Below are 19,979 nucleotides of genomic sequence, written 5' to 3' on the forward strand. Positions count from 1 at the left end.
ACAAATTCCACACAGGCTACTCTGTAGACAAAAAGAACCCACATTACCCACCAGTCTATTCTATTTTCACATCTATTTTCCTGAAGTTTCCTCATGTGCTATATGAATGTTCACATTTCTTCTCTGAAATATTTAATTATTTAACTGTCAATTCTTCATATATGTATGTTGGGTCTTATTTTCTTTGGTTTTAAATAAATTTTTTTTTTTTTAAGATTTTATTTATTTACTTGACAGAGAGAGAGAGCACAAGCAGGGGGAGCGGTAGGCAGAGGAAGAGAGAGAAGCAGACTCCCCACAGAGCAGGGAGCAACTCAGGGCTCCATCCCAGGACCCTGGGATCATGACCCAAGCTGAAGGCAGACACTTAACTGCCTAAGCCACCCAGGTGCCCCAAGAGATGTTATTAGTATACCATTGTTTAAGGGTCTTTTTTCTTATTTGCTTTTAAAATTGCTTATCCAATAAGGGGCGCCTGGATGGCTCAGCTGGTTAAGCATTTACCTTCAGCTCATGATCTCAGGGTCCTGGAATGGAGCCCCTCATCACTCCCTGCTCTGTGGAGGAGTCTGCTTCTCCCTCTCCCCCTCCCCCTGCTCATGCTCACTCTCCCTTTCTCTCTCTCTCTCAAATAAATAAAATCTTAAAAAAAAAAAAAAAAAAAAGTTGTCCTTACCCAATAAGAAATTAGATTCTCCAAAGGCAAAAACTGTTTGTCTGTTTCATGGTGCTTTGATGTATAAAACAGAGCTGTGCAAACCAAAAAAATTAATGGGCTTTTTGAGAGGGCAGAAGCTAAATGACCCACAACTGGCCATTCCAAGGCTTATCTTTACTCAGTATCTCAAACATCCCAGAGAAACACTAGAGATGCAACTTGTAAGATTCCCAGAGCTGGCCAAGGAATATATCCTATGCTAATAAAGCACGGAGAGTGACCAAGAATTACTAAATTAGTAAACAACTTACTGGGTTCAAGAAATTTACCCAAAGAGTAGAGGTAAGTGAAAATCAAACTAGGAAGAGTTGGTGCCCTGAGAGGCCACAACTGGAAAATCCTCCCAAACCCAATAATCAGGTGACTAGTGTACCTCAGCTCTGCCATGGCACCTCCTTCATGGGGATTCTGAGTCTATCCCAAGAACTATACACAAGGTAACCCACTAAGAAATGTACAAAAATATCCTTTCTACTTAGAGATGAAAAATGAAATAGAGCTTCTCTTTCTCACTCCTCTTTTAACAGAGCACCCAAGGTGACAACTAAGGGTGACAATTTACAGAGTAGGACAAAGAAAAAAGTTAGCCTGTGTAATTATACATAAAGAACTACAACGATTAAGTCTCATAAGGATGCTTATCTTGTATATTAGGGGACATCATCCACTGATGATGGGTAGAATACAATCCACAGACATATTTTATTCTATCTCAAAAAGGCTTTAAAAGGGGATCCCTGGGTGGCGCAGCGGTTTGGCGCCTGCCTTTGGCCCAGGGCGCGATCCTGGAGACCCAGGATCGAATCCCACGTCGGGCTCCCGGTGCATGGAGCCTGCTTCTCCCTCTGCCTGTGTCTCTGCCTCCCTCTCTCTCTCTCTCTCTCTCTGTGACTATCATAAATAAATAAATTTTTTTTAAAAAGGCTTTAAAAGACTTTAACTAGTTGCCAAGAGTTTAAAACACAATGATCTGAATTTCAAGTTTCTCCTGAAAAAATAGGAAGACAGGTCATACTGTGCCCACATTCCAGTACACTATAGTCCCCGCTACATCCTAATATATTTGTACCTGGCTTGCTTCACTCATTTACATTACCTGCCTGATACTCAGGCATTTAAGTTTGCAATCCTTGGTTTATATGATACTAATAAATTGTTACTTCTATGATCACTTCCACTATGACTGGGGCTCCAAATCAACACATTGCTCTATTATGTTTTCATTTAATTAAACAACTGCTGTTGAACATACTGAAGTACAGAAAAAGAACAATAAAAGCCAAACAGCTGCTGACTACATTTGCACAAGCCCTTCCAACGTGATGATAAAACAAACCTCCCCTTCTCCCTTCAACTCAACTCCATCATTACCCGAACAGCAGAATCATTCTAATTAGTCACACCGAACTACAGGGACAGACTGTGATCCATCAACAGAAGTGGCAAACAAAGACTAGGATGATCCTTTCAGAGAGTACTGTATAAATACTGTGAGTCTCCTTAAAAGCAGAAGCTGAATCTTTTACCTCTCTACTGCTCACATTAGTCAAAGTACCCTTTCAGTGAGGTTATTATCTTAATAATAATAAGATCCTGCATTCTGGAACACTGGGGAAGTAAAACAGTAGTGAAGCTCTGAGAACTGAGAGTTCAACTGGGATTGATGCCAGGCTACTCATGAGGAGATGTGTCTACAACCTGAGCTCCTACTGAGCCAATAAGCATCACTGTCAAGATTAGAAGGTACTTTTGTTACCCTTGGGAAAAAAAAAAAAAAAAAGATTAGAAGGTTCTATCTACAGCCACGTTTGCAATTTAGCTCAAATTCAAGTCTTGAAGAAGAACAAATTTTCTTTTTTCTTTTTTTAAATTAGAGTATGGTTGACATACAAAAGAAGAACAAATTTTCTGATGTGGGGTGAGGGCTGCAGGTGAAAAACTATTCCTACCTAGAAAATGAGTTTTTGGTAAAGACAAGGGAAATCTTTGATGTGTGAGTCACCTCTGGGCCCAACTGAAAAGATGCCGGATTGGTCATACTATCTACTGAAATACTAGACTACTATTATGCAAAGTCTATCAACTCAACAGGGCTCAACAGGGCACATCAAGCCAGGTGAACAAGGCAAAAGTTATCAAACCTGGATACTTCCTAGGCTATGTCATTTCATAAGCCTCTTTCCTTTTTTTTTTTTTTTTTTTTTTAAGAAATTCTGCAACTTAGATCAGCAAGTTAAAATACAAACTTGTTTCCTGGACCACTTCCATCCTACTTATTTTAAACAAATAAATACAAAAAATGCTATTTCTCCACCAACACACACACACACACACACACACACACACACACAATTTCAGGAGGGCAGAGGGCATTAGGTAGGATGAAACTGAGTTTAGTCCCTGTAGATCCCATATAGTTTTTCCTTCTAACACAGTGAGGTTTTGATCCTCCTTGTCACTACCTTACTGTGCAAAATCCTGACTGCCAAGGCCAGAACCAGGCCACGAGTCAGGATCACATACTGCAACTAATCCTTGGTACAGATAACATTTATTGAGTGTCCATTGCTTTCTGAAAGGCATTAAATTGATACTCCTTATCCTTACCTTATGCTCTAGGTAGGCTATTGCATATATGCTACTGCTTTTAAGACGTGGGTAAATTAAACAGAATAATCCCAAAACAGACCTTTCTCTTTGTATCCTCCCATATGGCCCAGAGAAGTGCCTTACATACCTGAACTAAAGGCATAAAAATTTCTATGTTGTGCATTAAAAAACACCACACTATTCCTCACTTCTGAAGGCACTCTTTACCCTTGGGTAGTTTTACAATATAGCAGTTTATCAAAGGTCACTACAGTGCCATAAACTACTCCTTGGGAGTTATGCTCCATCATTCACTCTGCTGCCCTGACTCTACCACTTTTAAATTAGCTGAACATCTTTCATGACTCTTTTTACCCGCTAAAAATAATAGGCCAACAGTACCAAACTTCACCAATACCCAACTCCCTCTCTGTTCTCAGCCAAATATGTCATAATAGAGTGGCTCCCTTGTGATTAAACGTCTCCTTAGGCCAAATGAAGAGAAGACCTTGTGGGGAAATGCCAACCAAAACATACACCAGAAGATAATATCCGTAAAAGATTGTGTAAAGGAAGAAAGAGTCTCAGAAGATAAGTCCAGTGTTTAGATACAGACACAGACTGGCAGTGAGCTACCCCAGAAGTGGAAAGTCTTCTCTTAGCCCAGGTCTCCGTAAGACTGGCCTCAATCCTTCCACACCTCTTCTCACTACCTGAGTCTAGGTTGCACTAGCTCATCATCCAGTATTAATGAAGCAGTTCACAGCTGTATTAACGAGGCAGTCACACAGAAGTGGACGTTGTACAGGATCTGCAGAGACTCTCATACCTAAAGTCTAAAAATCAACCCTAAAAAGTAGATACAACGTTCCTTAGGTTTGCTTTCAGCTTTTGAGGACTGGGCTCTCTAGGATACAGAAAGCTTTAGAAGAGGGGAGCTGAAGGCTAAGTTAAGCCTGGAAACACAGGAAGAAAGATTCGGGCACCCGAAAGGGATCAGAAGTCAGAGCTCAAGTCGCCCCTCCAGCCGCAGGGGCCTGACCTTTGCCCCCTGCATGCCTCCCAGTTCCCTCCCACAACAATCTCTCCCTGTCTCATTATTCCCCCTGCGTCCTTAACCCACCCACGTCGTCCAACGTAAGGGCCCTCCTCCCCTCATTCCCTATGGTGATGTCAGGGCGGCCTTCAAGACACTGGAACTCTAAGAAGAGACTTCGCTGACCTGTCAGCGGATCCAAAATGGCGGGGCCTAGTCCCAGGACCCGCAGCCGCTGCTCATGTCCAGCCCAGGCCCCGAAGGCGTCTTTAAGCGACTCTCCCGGCTCTGGTGGCAGATGGGAGAAGGGAAGGAGCCCGATTCCTGGGAGTTGAGACCGAAGTCAGAGAGCGCACAGACTGCCAGGAAGACTCGGCCGGAACGAGCGGTGGAGCCGGCTACCTTCCCTGTCAGCTCACTGACGTGGTAACTAGCCTCAGTCTAGCCCGCTGCCTGGTAACTGCGCGAGCCCTGGCGCGCACAGCCAATCATAGCTTTGTGTCGTGAGAAGTGGCATTCCGTATACCCAATCAGAGAAGGAAGCTGGCTGAGGGGGGCAGGTACAGCCTAAGGAGGCGAGATTACAAGGGAAAGAAAAGGGTAGGTAGGGGACAACCAACGGATACAAGGATTCTCTGAGTGACAGTTACAGAAGCCAATAAAAATGAGACATTGTGCTGGGCGGTTAGAGAGGTGGAGTTAGGTAGAGTTCGGTTGCAGTGCGCGGCTTAGCAGTGGCTGCTGGGCATTATGGGGAGGAAAACTATGATTTGCTAGAAACGGGGCGGGGTTCGTTTTGAGAGCCTGAGCGGGCGACCCTACTCCCCTCCACCTTCCTCCCTTGCCCACCCCCGGCCACCCCCCCCCCCATCAAAGTCACCTAGGATCACTTACTGTCGAGGTATCTCTGGGTTCTGTCCGTCCTAGGACCGGTCCCTCAATCTATTCCAACCTCCCCTCCCCCACCGTCCCGGCTGCCTGCCCTGTTTAGCTTCTCATTACACGTGCGTGTCCCATCCCAACTCTGTGTCTTGTGCCCCATTCCTATCATCCAGAAATAGAGAAAATGAGAGGAGGCAGTAATCTTGGATCTCTGATTCAGGTCTCAATTTACAGAGCAGGAGGAAACCGAGTCCCAGTGTGAAAATATGTCCCCCAGGTTCACATAGCTTGTTAGCGTCAGAGCAGATAGACAAACGCAGGTCTCCTCACCCTCAGTCCAGCTCTCCTTTTCACTGCCTCTCACTATCTTTTACACCTTAGTTTATCAAGCTGTGACTCCCAGCTCTGCTCCTCGTACTAAGCCTTGGACGCTCCTTACCTACCTGGAAAACAGGTAATCATGGGGGGTTAGCCAACATCACCAGTGACAGGAAACTGAAGCCTTTCCTGTTTGCCTTGGAAATGCTGAGAAGACTAAGGACTAGATGCCCACCCCAGTCTTCACTCTTCTACCCTCAGTGGTCTCTCCCCTTGCAAGAGATGATAGAGTTGCCAGGATATTTAGAATACATAGAAGTGAGAGTGTGTGGGAAGAAGGATGGATTTTCTCCTTGCTGATTGAATGATGGAATTCTCAGACTATCTACTGGGCAGGTGTCTGGGCAGACCTGAAGAGACTGCTGAGGGAGTAGAAAAAGATACCAACTTTCCATTTCTTCCCATGTATGGATGACCCAAATCCAGAGAAACTCCATACCTAACCCCATAGTAACATGGGGATCCTCTAGATTCCTCTAATTTGAAGAGCCCATAAGACTGAACATCAGACCTAAAGAACTCAGCAGCTCCCTGCACCTGCACATTGGGCTCCTGAACTCTGGGTCCAGATCTTTCACCCAAACAGAGTCAGAGGAAGAAATACAACCACCTTAGTAACTCTTTCCACAGTACACCTGAGCCATTTCCACTTTCTTTCTTTTTTTTTTTTTTAAGATTTATTTATTTATTCACAAGAGACACACAGAGAGAGGCAGAGGCATAAGCAGGCTCCTTACAGGGAGCCTGATGCGAGACTCAATCCCCGGACCTGGGATCACAACCTGAGCCAAAAGCAGACACTCAATCGCTGAGCCACCAAGGGGTCCCTGAACCATTTCCACTTTCATTTGAAAACTGGGATTTGGTTTTCTGGGCCTGTCTCAGATTGAGAGGTCCTGGATAGCCAACTGGAATATCCTAGTTGGACCACAACTCCCTATCCTCTTCATCTCCACTCTCATATACCTCCAAAAATTAATCAACCAAAAAGCATGAATAGTTGGGGTGCCTGGTTGGCTTTGTCAATGGAGCATGCAACTCTAGACCTCAAGGTTATGAGTTTGAGCCCCACATTGGGTGTAGAGATTACTTAAAAATAAAATCTTTTTAAAAATAAAAAATAAAGCATGAATGGGATTGTGTGACAAATGAGGAGGAGAAAGATTACAATGCCCATCGTCTTACCAGGCAGAACATCTCCCTCTTAGATTTCAGTACTGAGTCCCACATTATGCCTAGGAATAGAAATGTAAGGGAAGACATAGTACTTACCCCCCCCAATCTTAGAATCATAGAGGACATCATATAAGCTGACCTCTAATAGAGGGTATGTGTAAGAGGGTTATGGGAGCAAGAAGCTAGACATCTGGCTACCTTGGGAGTTCAGGAAAAGTTTCTCAGAGAAAATAAAACCTGATTGGAACTTAGGAAAATGAGTAGGAGTTAGCAAGATGAAGACTGGAAATATGTTACTGTCAGAAGGCCAGAGATGTGCAGGAAACCACAGGAGATTGGAGAGTAAGACATGATCAGGTCCAGGCAGCTCTTCCTGCCCATGGGTCCTGTCCCCATGCTTTAACAACAATAATAACAACAAGACAAGGTCAGGTGTCAGGTGCCGAAAGTCTTGTATGCTGGCCTAGGCAGTTTAGCCTTTATCTTGACAATCAGGAGCCATTGCAGGGTTTTAAGTAGGGTAACCCTAGCTACCCAGTCTGACTCCACATGTTTCTTGGGACAACTGTCTTGTCCCTTGCAACTCCCTAGCTAGCAAGCACCAAGCCCACACCTTGCCCACAGGACTGAATCTGGTGTCACCAGGGAGAAGTTAGCCCTATTAAGGCTGGGAGAGCATAGCCTGGGCAAACCAAGGGTGCAGACTAATGGGGGAGCCACCCAGGCCTGAGTGCCCAGCATAAGTCCTGACATCCAGCGAGTGCTTCCTTTAATTCTGAGATGTAGGTGGGAGAAGAGGAGTGATAGCTAAGTTACTTGTCCAAGGTCACACGGTGATGGTGGGAGGGTTAAAACATTGGTGTTAGAATGCTGCTTTGGGTTTGCCTCATTCCAAACTTTGCTTTCTCCACGAAGCCATCTTACTTGGAAGAGAGGAAAGGTGGGGGGACAGAGCGGGAGATAGCCAGAGAAGAGGAAAAAAGAAAGATGTGAAGAAAAAGAGGAGCACAGAGAAAGATAAATTAGCCTTTCAAAGTGGCAGAGGAGGAAGGAGAGGGACAAACACCAAGAGCAAAAGGGCGGAGGAGAAAGAACAGGAAAGAAAAAGTCAATATGCGAGAAGACTGGAGCAGAAACAAAAGCGCTGAGAGACAGACAGCGACAAGTGGAGAAAATCTGCGAAACTTGAGCGGCAACCAAGCGCTGAAACCCGGTGGCCTCTCCCGGCCCGTGCGCCCTCCCACGTGGCGCCCCGGCTGCCCTATACCCCAGCACCACTGCACACACCGCTCAGGGTGTTGGCTTGGCCCCATTTCTCTGCCGCCGGGCCCGGCATCCACGGGGCCTCCGGGCACTTTAGACTCTCGCCCGCTGGACTCTGCCAAAACGCTCTTGCTCAGCTAGGTTTCAGCCACGTGGGGAAGGGCGTGGCCCAGATGCTGAGGAGTACCTCCGATTGGCCAAGGGGCGGGCTTCTTGGCGGCGCGCCGGCCGGACCCCTCCCCCGAAGGCGGGGCCTGAAAATTCACAGCTGGAAAGGGTGGAGCCTGGGCGGCGCAGCTGGAAGGGGGCGGGGCCCGGCGCGCGAGGCTGGCCGCGGCGGGCTGGGGGCGCCCTGGGCTGCCATAAAGTGAATGGGCGCCGGCGGGGGGTGGCAGTCCGCCGCGAGGCTCACTCTCTCCCTCTGCGAGGCGGAGAGCGCCGGAGCGGAGCGGCGGCCCGGGCGCAGGGGGGCGGCCCCCACCCCGGCCGGGTGCCCGGCCCCTGGCCCCTGCCTGCCCTCCAGACTGCCGCCGCCGCCGCCGCTGCCGGGAGCCTGCCTGCTGCGGGACTCACTGTGAGTGCTTGACCATGCGGGGGCAGGGGCTCATGGGGCCGAGGGGCCACGGCCGAACTTCGGGATCCCCAGAACAGGACCTGGGTGGCTGAACTACGGAACAGTGCCTGGGGAACGGGTCTAGCCTGGGAGAGCGTACTGCAGACCCGGGGCCAGGACTTACGAAAAGGGAAACTCAGCGTCGGGACTCGGGGGACACACAAGACGGAGACTCAGGGGATCCGGAGGGAAGCCAGAGACATGGAGCCAGGACAGGAGCTCCGCGAAGCAGGGAGTAGAGTCGGGAAATCATTACCAGAAAGCGCCCTGGAATTCGGGGGCGCGGGGCAGCAAGCCAGGGAGAGAAAGGGGTTGCCGAGGCCCTGGCCAGCGGGGGGAGCTGGCGACGGCCACACAACGTGAGGGCAGTTGGCGGCTCCGGACGCCCCTCGCCCAGGGCTCACACCCTAGGGGCTGGGAGCAGGGGTGAGTCTCACACGCTTCTCTTCCCAGCCGCTTCGCAGTTCGGATAGGAGCGAGGGGGAGAGCCTGGCTGCGACCGGGTCAGACAGCCGCTGTGCGGGCGGCAGGGCCGAAGCTGGGAAGCCCGAGTGACTAGGCGGCCGGGCTGGCATGTCGAGCTTGGGGTGTCAGGGCCCACATGGGTCCCGGCCTGGAGCCGCATGGAATTGGACGGAATGTCCGCAGTGTGCGGGGCTCAGTACGGACAGAATGTCCGGGGAGGCTAGGTGGGTCTCTCCGGAGCAGGCGCTGTGTCCGGCAGGGGCGGACAGAATGTCCCTGGCCGAGTGGCATGTCCATGTACCCGGCCGCGCCTTGCCCAGCTGCTGCGTGTGCAGTGGGGTTCTCTGTGATGGGTCGCCTCAAATCCCAGCTCACACTTTGCAAACTAGTTTCTGCTCCTAGGGGCTGTGGGTTGGGGGTCAGGGGGTGCCAGGAACAGGCAAGTGAGAGTAAAGGCCTGGCCTTGGAGTGCAGTGGCACTGGAGGACATTCCCTCTCCAACCCATACTAGATCTGAGCATCACCCTGCACTTCTAGAATCCAAATTTGTGGAGAGAAAGCCAATAGTAGGACCGCTAGTAGAAGACAAGGGAAAAGGGAAAACAAACCACAAGGACAATGGGAGGGGAAGGAGGAATCCAGCAGAAAACTCCCTAACAGCTTCAGTTCCCTCACAAACTCAGCGTCAACCCCTAATTTCAATACTGCTGACCAGATAGCCCCGGATTCCTACCTGGGTGTCAGCAGGCTAAAGGCTCCTTCCCTGCAAGAGGCAGGAGCCCAGGCCCAAAGAGAAAACTGCAGCCCTTTAGCAAAGCAAACCCTGTGGGTTTGTTTCCCTTTTGGTTCTCTCAACCCCACCAGTGCCAATGCCATCCTGGCGGCTGAGAGGAAGGAGGAAGGAGAATACATGGAATCCAGACTCTGGGGTCAACATGGGACCTATATGGCCCTCCAAGTCTGGTTAGGAAGGATGTCTCAGCCCGACCCAACTGTCCCTTTTGTTTTCTCTGTAGCTGGGAAAGGGCCCTGATTGCCTTGGACCCATACAGTGACCACCCACCCTGACCCCAACTCTTTAACCAGAGCCCAGATACGCTAAAGCGAACAGAGAAGAGAGAACTTTCCCAGACTGTGTAAGTGAGCAAAACAACTCAGCTGGACACTGAGTTTTCATGAGATAAGTGCAAGGTGATGTATTTAGCAATTTAAACATGTGGGTCTCAACCTCTTTAACCACCCACCCATGAATGACATACAATATGTATTCCCCACACTCTCACCTCCATTCCCTAATTTTAAAGTTGGCCTATCACTGGCTAGGACATTGTTTCTCAACCTTTTTTGTCCTTGTTCCCTTTTGATAAATATAAAGGTATACCTCAATTAACCCTACCATATTCTGATACCCTTTTCAGGGGCTTGTGCTCCCATCACCTTTGAAAATCACTGAAATTATGGGTGAAATTAAAGTCTAAGTCAGGAAAGGAATAGAGAAGGCATTGCAGATGGTTCCCTGAAGACCTTAGCCCAAAGTTCTGCATTTGCCAAAAAGGCGTAATGGCATTATAATGAAGATGAGTGGAAACAAAAGACAGAACGTTCTCTCATCCTCGCATAAAACCATGTAGCTGAGTGCATGCCTGGTCACTGGCTCTTAGGGAGAATGTTATGGACCCAGAGAAGGGACAGAGAATGATCCACCAAATAGGGAGCCAGGGGCTGCTACACAGAGCAAACTTCAAAGCTTAGGCCTCTGGAAGGTGAGACAGGATGGACACCCACAAATAATGAAAGGCCTAGATAAGCAGATTTGTTTGTTCCCCAAATCTTGAAATGGGAGATGAGGGGGTCTTATAGAACTGGGGTGATGCAAATTCAAGATGAATAGGAAAATGTTCCTTGGCACACTGTGGGCAGCAAACTTCCAGAGCTCCTTTCCAGAGAGGAGGTAGAGGCAGGAAGTAGAAATGGAATCCTCCAGGGGTTGGGAGGATCAGTGCATGTCAGAACCACAAATGGCTGCTGGGGTAGACGAGGCAAGGCGTGGAAAGAGCTTAGACTCTGGTTTTAGGAGAACTGGATTCGAGTCTCTTCAATCTGTGTCACTTTGGACAAGTTTATCTTCTTGGAGGTGAAATGAGGATGGATAGTCCTGTTACTCAAGATGGTTTTAAGAGTTAAATGGAATCATGTATTTGAAAGCCCTTTGCAAATGGAGATGCACCAAATAAGTAAGTAGGTCCCCTGTAACCACAGAATCTTTGTTTGGAAGGAGGGGTCTCAAGTCTTAGAGAAACCTGATAGCACCCCTGATCAGACATAGGAAGATTCTCAGTGACAGATGGAATACCCCATCCCAAGCTTCCAATGCCAGCCATTACCCCTGTTCCTTTTCAAGAAGAGGTCTAGGGAGTTCCCCAAATGCTTAACTCCTCCACCAGGCCAAATATCCTGATCTGATCTCTGTCTGCCTCCTGCTCAAGGATATGAATATGGGCCCAGGACACAGGTCTAGGAGAGGAGAGGGGGGCAGGCTGGAGCTGCGCTGGGGATAGGCTTGAGAGAGGGACAGAGCCACTCACATCTTTTCTTCTCCATTCACTCTAAATGATGCATCCTAGAGTATGGGGAGGAAGAAGGCAGCTAACCTGAAAGATCCATTAGGTCCTGAGCTTTGGGATTACCTGGAGTGTCTAGCCCATTCATAGTCATGGACAGGGACCCCTGATGAGAGTGGTAGAAACAGAAAGGCAAAGAAATAGGCAGTGGGGGGGAACAAGAGCTGCTTTCAAAATTCTCTCCACTCCTTCTCCATTGTCTTCCCTGGGGGCATTCCTTACACTTTGTAGTTAAAGTTTCCCCTTTCCCACCTTTCCACTGCCCAATCCATTCTGCTCACCACAGCCAAATAAAGGTCCCAGAGATGATGTTCTTATGTTTCTCCCCTGCCTACAAGCCTCCAGTGACTCCCACTGCTTATAGTACGGCTTCTCAAAAGGAGCAGACAGGACAGGAATATAAGGGGCATGAAGCTGCATGGCCCATCTTCCTGGTGTGGTGATGTCACTTGAAGATGTCCCTTGGAGATTTGGAGAGAAAACTTTATTTTTTATATTAAAATAAATATACGTAAGTATGGAATAGAATGAAATTTTGCTTCAATTTTGAACAGAAGGCTGGAGATCTCAAAGAAATTTCGTAGTAGTGGCAGCTGTTTGAGGTTGTGCTTCCAGTTTCCTAGAGTGATGTTCTTTCTTACTGGTCATAGCTGTTTTTGATGGAAAAGCTGGAGACGCTTTAACTTAGACTCCATCAAACCTGAAGCACCACCCCATGCCCTTCATTGAAGACTCCCTCAGCCTGACCTGTTTTTCTCTTATGATCTCAGTTAGGCTGCCCGTTGCCCTCTGAACCTGCCAGCTCCTTCCCAGTCCTGCTCTCTTATTTAGGAGCTTCTTTTCCTTCTCTGCCTCCCCAGTTCCCAGCTCTGTCATGTGCTACATTCTCTGAGCCCCATAACTTGATACCACTTTACATGGGCTTCCATCTCTCTGATCCCCCACAATGTGAGAATTATGCCCATTTAGCCCATCATTGTCCACCCTGTTTGCCTCCCCAGACTGTGGGCTCCTAGAAGTTAGAGTCTGTGCCTTACCATCTCTGTTTTAGCACCTAACACCTGCTGAAGGAAAAAAGGAAGGAAAGGGTGGGTGTGGGGGCCCATTTCTCTGATCCCTAATTTATCCCTTGATACATACTGCATCAAATCATTGCTGCCTCCACTTAAATCTTAGGGTTTCCTCTTGGAGCTGTGAGCCTCATCTACAGCTGTCTTCATTTGCTCCCATTTACTTACTGCAGCTCAGCAGACCAGACAGTCTGGGTGCTCAGCATCCCTAATGAACCTAAGGGCCTTACTTTAGATCCAGGTTTCTAGGCAGGTTCCATGCTAGTTAAGGGCCCTGGTTTATATTCTATATATTCTATCATCAACTTGCTACTTGCTGAGCACTATGACTCCTTCCTTTCTATCTTCCTCTTCATTCAGGGGTTTTCTTCCATCTCAGTTCTAGGGTACACCTCCTGCCTGGGTATTATTATTGCAACTCCTTGGGAACTCTCTGGCTGTGGCCCTGATTTGCCCCTTTGGCATCAGGGTGAAAGTGGGCACACAAGTTGCCTTCTTGCTGTAAGCTTGGCTTCCTTGGAAACCATGGCCTGCCTTCTATGACCTCTTTGACCTGTGATAACCTCTGCTCTCCACCTTAATATATCTTGAATATTTTTTCTTGCTGCAGTCCATGATGTAATTCCAGCCTATACTTCAGAATCAGAGCACACCTGCAGGTCCTTTCTTCTCCTCAGGGCTGGGATTGTCACCCTAACATCATGGAGCCTGTCCTATATATCCCCAGTCAGGTGTGCAGGAAGGCAGGAGTGGGGACCAGCAGCCCCTCTCAGAGCTCGATTCAGCACCGCTGTTATCTCCTGACTTTCTTTGGTTCTGCCTGCTATTTCCTACCAGCATCAACCAATCTTGCAGCTTCCAGACCTATTGAGGGAGGCAAAGCCCCTGGTCTCAGTTCCAACTCCCTAGCTTCCTGACTTTCAACAGTTTGGGGGAGCTTAATCCTCAGCCAGCCTGTCTCCAGCTCAGACAACAGCTTGGTGCCCCCAGCTTCTGCCTGGCTAGCCCACCCAGTCAGGAGTCTGCTGGAGGCCTGTGTCCCCCAACCTTCTACCTCTCTATTACCAGCCTGGCTGTGGTGTTCTTGCCTTTTCAGTTTCACAGGCAGGGCTCTTCTTGGCCTCAACACCTCTTTCCACTATTACTACCCCAGTCAAGAGCCTGAAGTCTTCCTTCTTCCCTTTACCAGTGGTTCTTGGCTTTAGTAACTCTGCCCATTTTGCTGTTACCTTGTTGGCGAGGCCCTCCTTTATGTTCAGGGCAAAGAATTCACAACACACCTTTGCATCCCACTCTCAGATGCAGCATACTCACCTTTATTCACCAGAGGAATTCTTTACTGGGAGATACAGAGTCTAGGAAGGTGAACTCAAGCAAAGGCAGACACAAGGATGAGATCTTACCACTCTATCCTTAGTGCCTAACTCAATGCTCAGCGTCTGTTTAATGAATGGGAGAGGAAGAAAGCAACTTGGATAGAATTTTTCGCCCCCACTCATTTTTACATTGTTTTATTTTAACCTTAGAGCACTACCAGAGGTAGGTAGGGAAGGGAGTATGATCTCCCTTTTAGAGATGAAAAAACATGTCCAAAGAGGTAAAGCACTTTGCCAAGAACACAGAGCTAGTGAGTTGGGGAGCCAGGACATGAACGCAGATCTTTTGTTTCCAAACCTAATTTCTTATGGCTATATGAGATCACTTTCCTAGGAGGGGCCTGGGCAGTTTCCACCCTCTACCCTCAACCCATCCTCTTCCCTTGGATTTCTCCCCACCCAGCACAACAGGCTACCCCCAGCAGCCAGAGTATAGACCACTCCTCTGGCCTCTTTGGCCTCCTCCTCCCCCACAGAGTCCTTAGTTCTGGGACTGAGAGCTGAGGTTCAGAGGGGCCAGGAAGGGGGGGGAGAGTAATGGCTAGCTCCAAAACAGCCAAGGCAGCTGTCCCTGTCACAGAGAGAGGAGACTATGTAATGGTGTGGGTCTGTCTGCCTGAATGTGGGAGAGCATGTGTGGGAGAGTATGTGTTTGTATGCCTCTAGCTCCAAGTCCAAGTGCTTATTTTGTCTGAGTGGGGGCCCATGTGTGTCTCCATGTGTGTCTGTCTGTCTCTGGGAATACATAGCCTGAACTCTGCTTTCTCGGCCTCATCTTTTACTCTGGCTCTTATCTCTCCTCACCCTGCAATAGAGGGTGAAACAGAAACACAGGTATGGAATGCTGGAAGGGAGAAGGGGAGTTCAGAATACTGGAAATCCGGAGCCAAGGCAGACTGGAAAGACAAATGGCACTGATGGGATTTAGTTTTCCCTACAGGTTAACCCAGTCGTCCCTCTTTGCCCAGTGGTGTTGCTCTCATGGCCTCTGGAAAAGCCATGAGCATGGTTTGCATTTCAAGAGCATCTTGGGTATGAAGTAAAAGGAGACTTCAGAGAACCCCTTTTTCTAGCTCTCAGTTCTAAGCCTTTTGAACTATTTGGGAAGAACTACTACTCAAGGCTGCCACAGGTCTCATCCAAGGGCATCTCCCTTCTATCAGAGCATCACTAACTCCTGACCTCAGACCTGGAAGGGGAGGTGAGCTGAACCTCCCCACCCTTAGCCTGACTTCTCTCCTTCCTGGGTTTCCTTTAGTCCTGCCTCTCCAACCCTAGGAAAAGGCCCGAGGTCTAGACCCCTCTCCCTGCAGAAAGAACAGGGACTGCTTCTCAACCTCCTGCCTTGACCTCTGTTGCACCCCCATTCTCACTTGAGAGGTTGGGGGGGGCAGCTGTCCTCTCTCAGCTGGTCGATGGGGGCATTACCATGTGCAAATACAGGCCGCTGCCCATCTGCGCCTCCCTGAGAAAGGCTCCTTATAAATTCAGAACAGTGAAGTGACACACGTCTCAATCTAGGCTAATCCACCACATTAATGCCACCCTGCACAGCGGGCATTAAGTCCCTGTTAATGGAGAGGCAGATGGACCCCTCCTACCCTGTTCTTCACCCCTGTTCCTCTGTACATAGCCTCTGTTGGTTCTCCTCTGAGGGAGAGGCATCCAAAGTACTTGAGCCTCACTAGAGCCCCTTTCTCCTCATCCCACCAGAGGGTGCTTGGGAGAGCTAACAGGAAGGGAGATCCTGCTGGGGAGACTTGGAGAGGGACCCAGGCTGTCTCCTGAGCAATGTGAAGCAAGGTTTGGGATAAGGAGTAAGGGTGGTAGGGTGGCTCACATCTAGGGGTGCTTGGGTGGCTCAGTTGGGTAGGCAGCTGCCTTTGGCTCAGGTTATGATCCTGGGATCCTGGGATCGAACCCCGAGTCGGGCTCCCTGCTCAGCTGGGACTCTGCTTCTCCCTCCCCCTCTGTTCCTTCCTGGTGCTCGCTCATGCTCTCTATTGTGTACACTCTCTCACATAATAAATAAAATCTTAAAAAAAAAAAGAAGAAGCTCACATCTACTGCTGGGGGTACGGGGTGGGAGTGCTGGTAAAGGCTGGAAAGAGCGGAACTGGTAAGGGTGTGACGTGTGTCTGGGCAGGCACAGAAGCAGACAAGGCCAGAAAGCCTAGGGATTTTCTTTTTCATTTATTTATTTATTTATTTTTATTTATGATAGTCACAGAGAGAGGCAGAGACACAGGCAGAGGGAGAAGCAGGCTCCATGCACCGGGAGCCCGATGCGGGATTTGATCCTCGGTCTCCAGGATCGCGCCCTGGGCCAAAGGCAGGCGCTAAACCGCTGCACCACCCAGGGTTCCCAAGCCTAGGGATTTTCAAACTTGTTTTTGATCCTGGAACCCTTTCTTCAAATACTCTCCTGGGATGCCCGGGTGGCTCAGCGGTTGAGCATCTGCCTTTGGCCCAGGGCGTGATCCTGGAGACCGAGGATCAAATCCCGCATCGGGCTCCCGGTGCATGGAGCCTGCTTCTCTCTCTGCTAGCCCCAAGTTCTACCCTGAAGGGATTTCTGGGTAGGGCCCCAAGGAACACAATTTGAAAAAGCAAATGAAGAAAAAGCATTAGCTTTGGAGTTTCCCCAGACCCAGTTCAGATCCCAGTTTTACCACTTACAAGCTCTGTGGCCTTAGTGGTTACTTCAAGTCTGTGTCCTCACCTGAACAAGGGTGATAGTATTTAATACAGATGCATTCTTGTTAGGAGAGAGATAGTGAGGTAAAGGCATATAGTATGTATTCATAAATAATAGCAGGGATTATCCTTATGCGAGACACATGGGCCTTCGTTCAAAATCTAATCTGTCCCACTGGAGGGTGAATGACAGAGGTTCAGGCTGAGTTCAGGTATAATTGGTTGCGGGGCATGTATGAATTTGTGGGGATAATGGACATACATGTGAGAGGGAACTGAAGTTTTAGAGGATATGATATACAGTATGTGGTGTGCAATGGTGCGGTTTTCCTTAGCTAATTCGATAAATATCTAGTATGCATATCTGTGCATAAAACCCCCGGGGTAGACACCTTTCTCCCCTTAGGCTGCTGTTTCCCTATTCTATCCTAGGGTACTCCACACAGGGGTAGCTTTGTGCTGGTAGCTGAGGAAGGGGCAGTGAACCTGAGGGGAAACAGTACTAGAACCGGATAACCGGGAGATTTTAACCCCATCAACATGGTCTGTGCCTTCTCTCCCTTCCAGAGTCCTCCCTCCATGGAGTTTGGCCTGCTCAGCGAGGCGGAGGCCCGGAGCCCGGCCCTGTCGCTGTCAGATGCGGGCACTCCCCACCCGCCACTCCCGGAACACGGCTGCAAGGGCCAGGAGCACAGCGGTGAGCGCACCCTCTACCGGAGATCACAGTTCAGTGCCTCCTTGGGTGGCATTTGGGAGTGGAAGGCGGGGGTGAGGGGGTGGGGGGGGGTGGAGGAGGTCCTCGAGCCGCAGAATCCGCGAAGGCCTGGGCGCCCTGTGACCTGCCCCCACCTCGGCCCCCAGACTCGGAAAAGGCCTCGGCCTCGCTACCCGGCGGCTCCCCAGAAGACGGCTCGCTGAAGAAGAAGCAGCGGCGGCAGCGCACCCACTTCACCAGCCAGCAGCTGCAGGAGCTGGAGGCGACCTTCCAGAGGAACCGCTACCCCGACATGAGTACGCGCGAAGAGATCGCGGTGTGGACCAACCTCACCGAGGCCCGCGTGCGGGTACGCCCCCCCGCCCCCGCCCCGCAACCCTCCCTCTGCCCCGCGCCCTCTCCAGCCCAGTCTCCATCTCACTGGCCGCTCAGCGAGCCGCCCTGGAGCCAGCCCTGTGCCTCTGCCCTGACTGCCTTTCCCGGGCTTAACGCCGACGTGCCCCTGCCTCCATCTGCTGCCCCGCATGGCCTCCTTCGCACTAGCCTCCAGCCTCTGCCCTGACTCCCCCCGCCCTGTCACTACGGGTGGCTCGTTCCTTCTCCCCACGCCCCCTCGCACTGTCCCTCGTCTTCTTCATTCCTCCTTGACCCCATCCTACGCGTCCAGACCCTGTTGCTCCCGATTCAGCCCTGCCGTCCACTCCTGATCTCAGCCCCCTGACTCGGGGCGCTCCCCCCACGCCCAGCCAGGCAGCCTCCACGCTGCCCCATCGCGTTTCCAGACACTTGTGTTTATCCTCCACGCGGCGCTGGCCCGAACCCCGGTCTCGGTGACCCAGCCGCCAGCCGCGCTGACCCCGCCCGGCTCCGGCCCTGACAGCCGCTCTCCGACGCCCGCAGGTGTGGTTCAAGAACCGGCGCGCCAAGTGGCGGAAGCGCGAGCGCAGCCAGCAAGCGGAGCTGTGCAAGGGCGGCTTCGCGGCGCCACTCGGGGGGCTGGTGCCGCCCTACGAGGAGGTGTACCCCGGCTACTCGTATGGCAATTGGCCACCCAAGGCGCTTGGCCCGCCGCTTGCTGCCAAGACCTTCCCGTTCGCCTTCAACTCGGTCAACGTGGGGCCTCTGGCCTCGCAGCCCGTCTTCTCGCCACCCAGCTCCATCGCCGCCTCCATGGTGCCCTCGGCCGCGGCCGCCCCGGGCACCGTGCCAGGGCCCGGGGCCCTGCAGGGCCTGGGCGGGGGGCCCCCCGGGCTGGCTCCGGCCGCAGTGTCCTCCGGGGCAGTGTCCTGCCCTTACGCTTCGGCCGCTGCTGCAGCCGCTGCAGCCGCCTCTTCCCCCTACGTATATCGGGACCCGTGTAACTCGAGTCTGGCCAGCCTGAGGCTCAAGGCCAAACAGCACGCCTCTTTCAGCTATCCCGCCGTGCCCGGGCCGCCCCCGGCCGCCAACCTCAGTCCATGCCAGTACGCCGTTGAACGGCCCGTATGAATGGCCCGGTCCGTCGACCATCCCCGAGGGTGGGGCGAGAATTTACAGACTCCCCGGACTGGGGTCGTCTTGACTGGCTTGCCCCTGCCCCGGGATCTGAGAGGGATGCTGGGGCAGCTCGGGGTGGGGGGGGATGGTGGGTGGCCAGCTCAGGAGAGAGCCTTCCCCCTGCCGGCCCTGAGGGGTGGACTGGGCCCTATACACCCTACACACAGTCCGCGCCCCTGGGACTAAGGCCAGGAACAGGGACCAGTTCCCCGGGGGCCAACTGACCCTTGGCCCACCCCGCCTTCTCCAGACTCCCCTCCCCCATTTTCAAAGATAAACGAAATAAACGTGCGCCGACTGCCAAAGGCTTGATGATTCAGAGTTGCGGTTGAGCTCCCTCCCCTGTGGCTAAGGAAGAGCCTGTGTACAGGAATAAAGTGAGGGCCCGGGCTTCTAGGGCTTCAGTCCCCTCTCAGTTCCCAACACCAGGATGGGGAAGCTGGGGGATACCTGGAGCAGAGGGGCGCACCTGCGTGCAAATATGTAGGTGTGGCTTAGGGAACTAGCTACTTGGCTGGTGTCAGCCAAAGCTGGTGCTGCGGTGCCACCTCGTGGCCTCATGGAGGATAACTGGAAGGTCCAATTTGGAACGCTTACTTGCCAAGTGTCAATTCTGCAACTTAGGAAGCTTATGACCTTAGATAAGTTACACCACCTTTCTGCACCTGTTTCTCACTGTTCCTATGAGGGGCTTGGGCCTCTAATAGCAATAAAATTCTGGTCTGTAACGGACATTTATTAAGTGCCTATCAGGCCTAGGATTCTTATTGAATGTCTCTTGTGTGTGCCTCTCATCTTTCCACACATCTTAGGCTTCTCACCCAGCAGCCCTCTCCCATCACAG

At 50.8% G+C, this 19,979-nt stretch overlaps 2 protein-coding genes across 17 annotated transcripts in view; one reads left to right on the top strand and one right to left on the bottom strand.

The window, feature by feature from the left end:
• The window catches only part of GBF1 (golgi brefeldin A resistant guanine nucleotide exchange factor 1), a 121,158-nt gene extending 116,364 nt beyond the window's left edge, over nt 1-4,794 (bottom strand). For 7 of the 10 annotated variants that reach the window (XM_072805534.1, XM_072805533.1, XM_072805532.1 and 4 more), the window contains exon 1: nt 4,530-4,794. The gene's annotated coding sequence lies outside the window, so the exon portion shown is untranslated. The remainder of the gene's footprint in view (nt 1-4,529) is intronic. The other 3 variants (XM_072805537.1, XM_072805535.1, XM_072805536.1) reach the window with 1 other exon arrangement.
• On the top strand, nt 2,370-19,440 carry PITX3 (paired like homeodomain 3). 7 transcript variants are annotated; one of them, XM_072805552.1, is made up of 6 exons: nt 2,370-4,769; nt 5,607-5,679; nt 15,128-15,388; nt 17,452-17,581; nt 17,746-17,948; nt 18,500-19,440. In XM_072805552.1, the coding sequence occupies exons 4-6, from the start codon at nt 17,464-17,466 to the stop codon at nt 19,085-19,087; spliced, it is 909 nt and encodes a 302-aa protein (XP_072661653.1). In that variant the 5' UTR covers nt 2,370-4,769; nt 5,607-5,679; nt 15,128-15,388; nt 17,452-17,463; the 3' UTR covers nt 19,088-19,440. The 7 variants fall into 7 exon arrangements, with proteins under 7 accessions (XP_072661653.1, XP_072661650.1, XP_072661648.1 ...); XM_072805549.1 differs by lacking the exon at nt 15,128-15,388 and adding an exon at nt 10,137-10,256 and having other exon boundaries at nt 2,371-4,769; XM_072805551.1 differs by lacking the exons at nt 2,370-4,769; nt 15,128-15,388 and adding exons at nt 4,776-4,943; nt 10,137-10,256.
• The last annotated feature ends 539 nt before the right edge of the window (nt 19,441-19,979 follow it).

This window comes from Canis lupus, chromosome 29 (genome assembly GCF_048164855.1).
Source record: "Canis lupus baileyi chromosome 29, mCanLup2.hap1, whole genome shotgun sequence".
Taxonomy (NCBI): domain Eukaryota; kingdom Metazoa; phylum Chordata; class Mammalia; order Carnivora; family Canidae; genus Canis; species Canis lupus.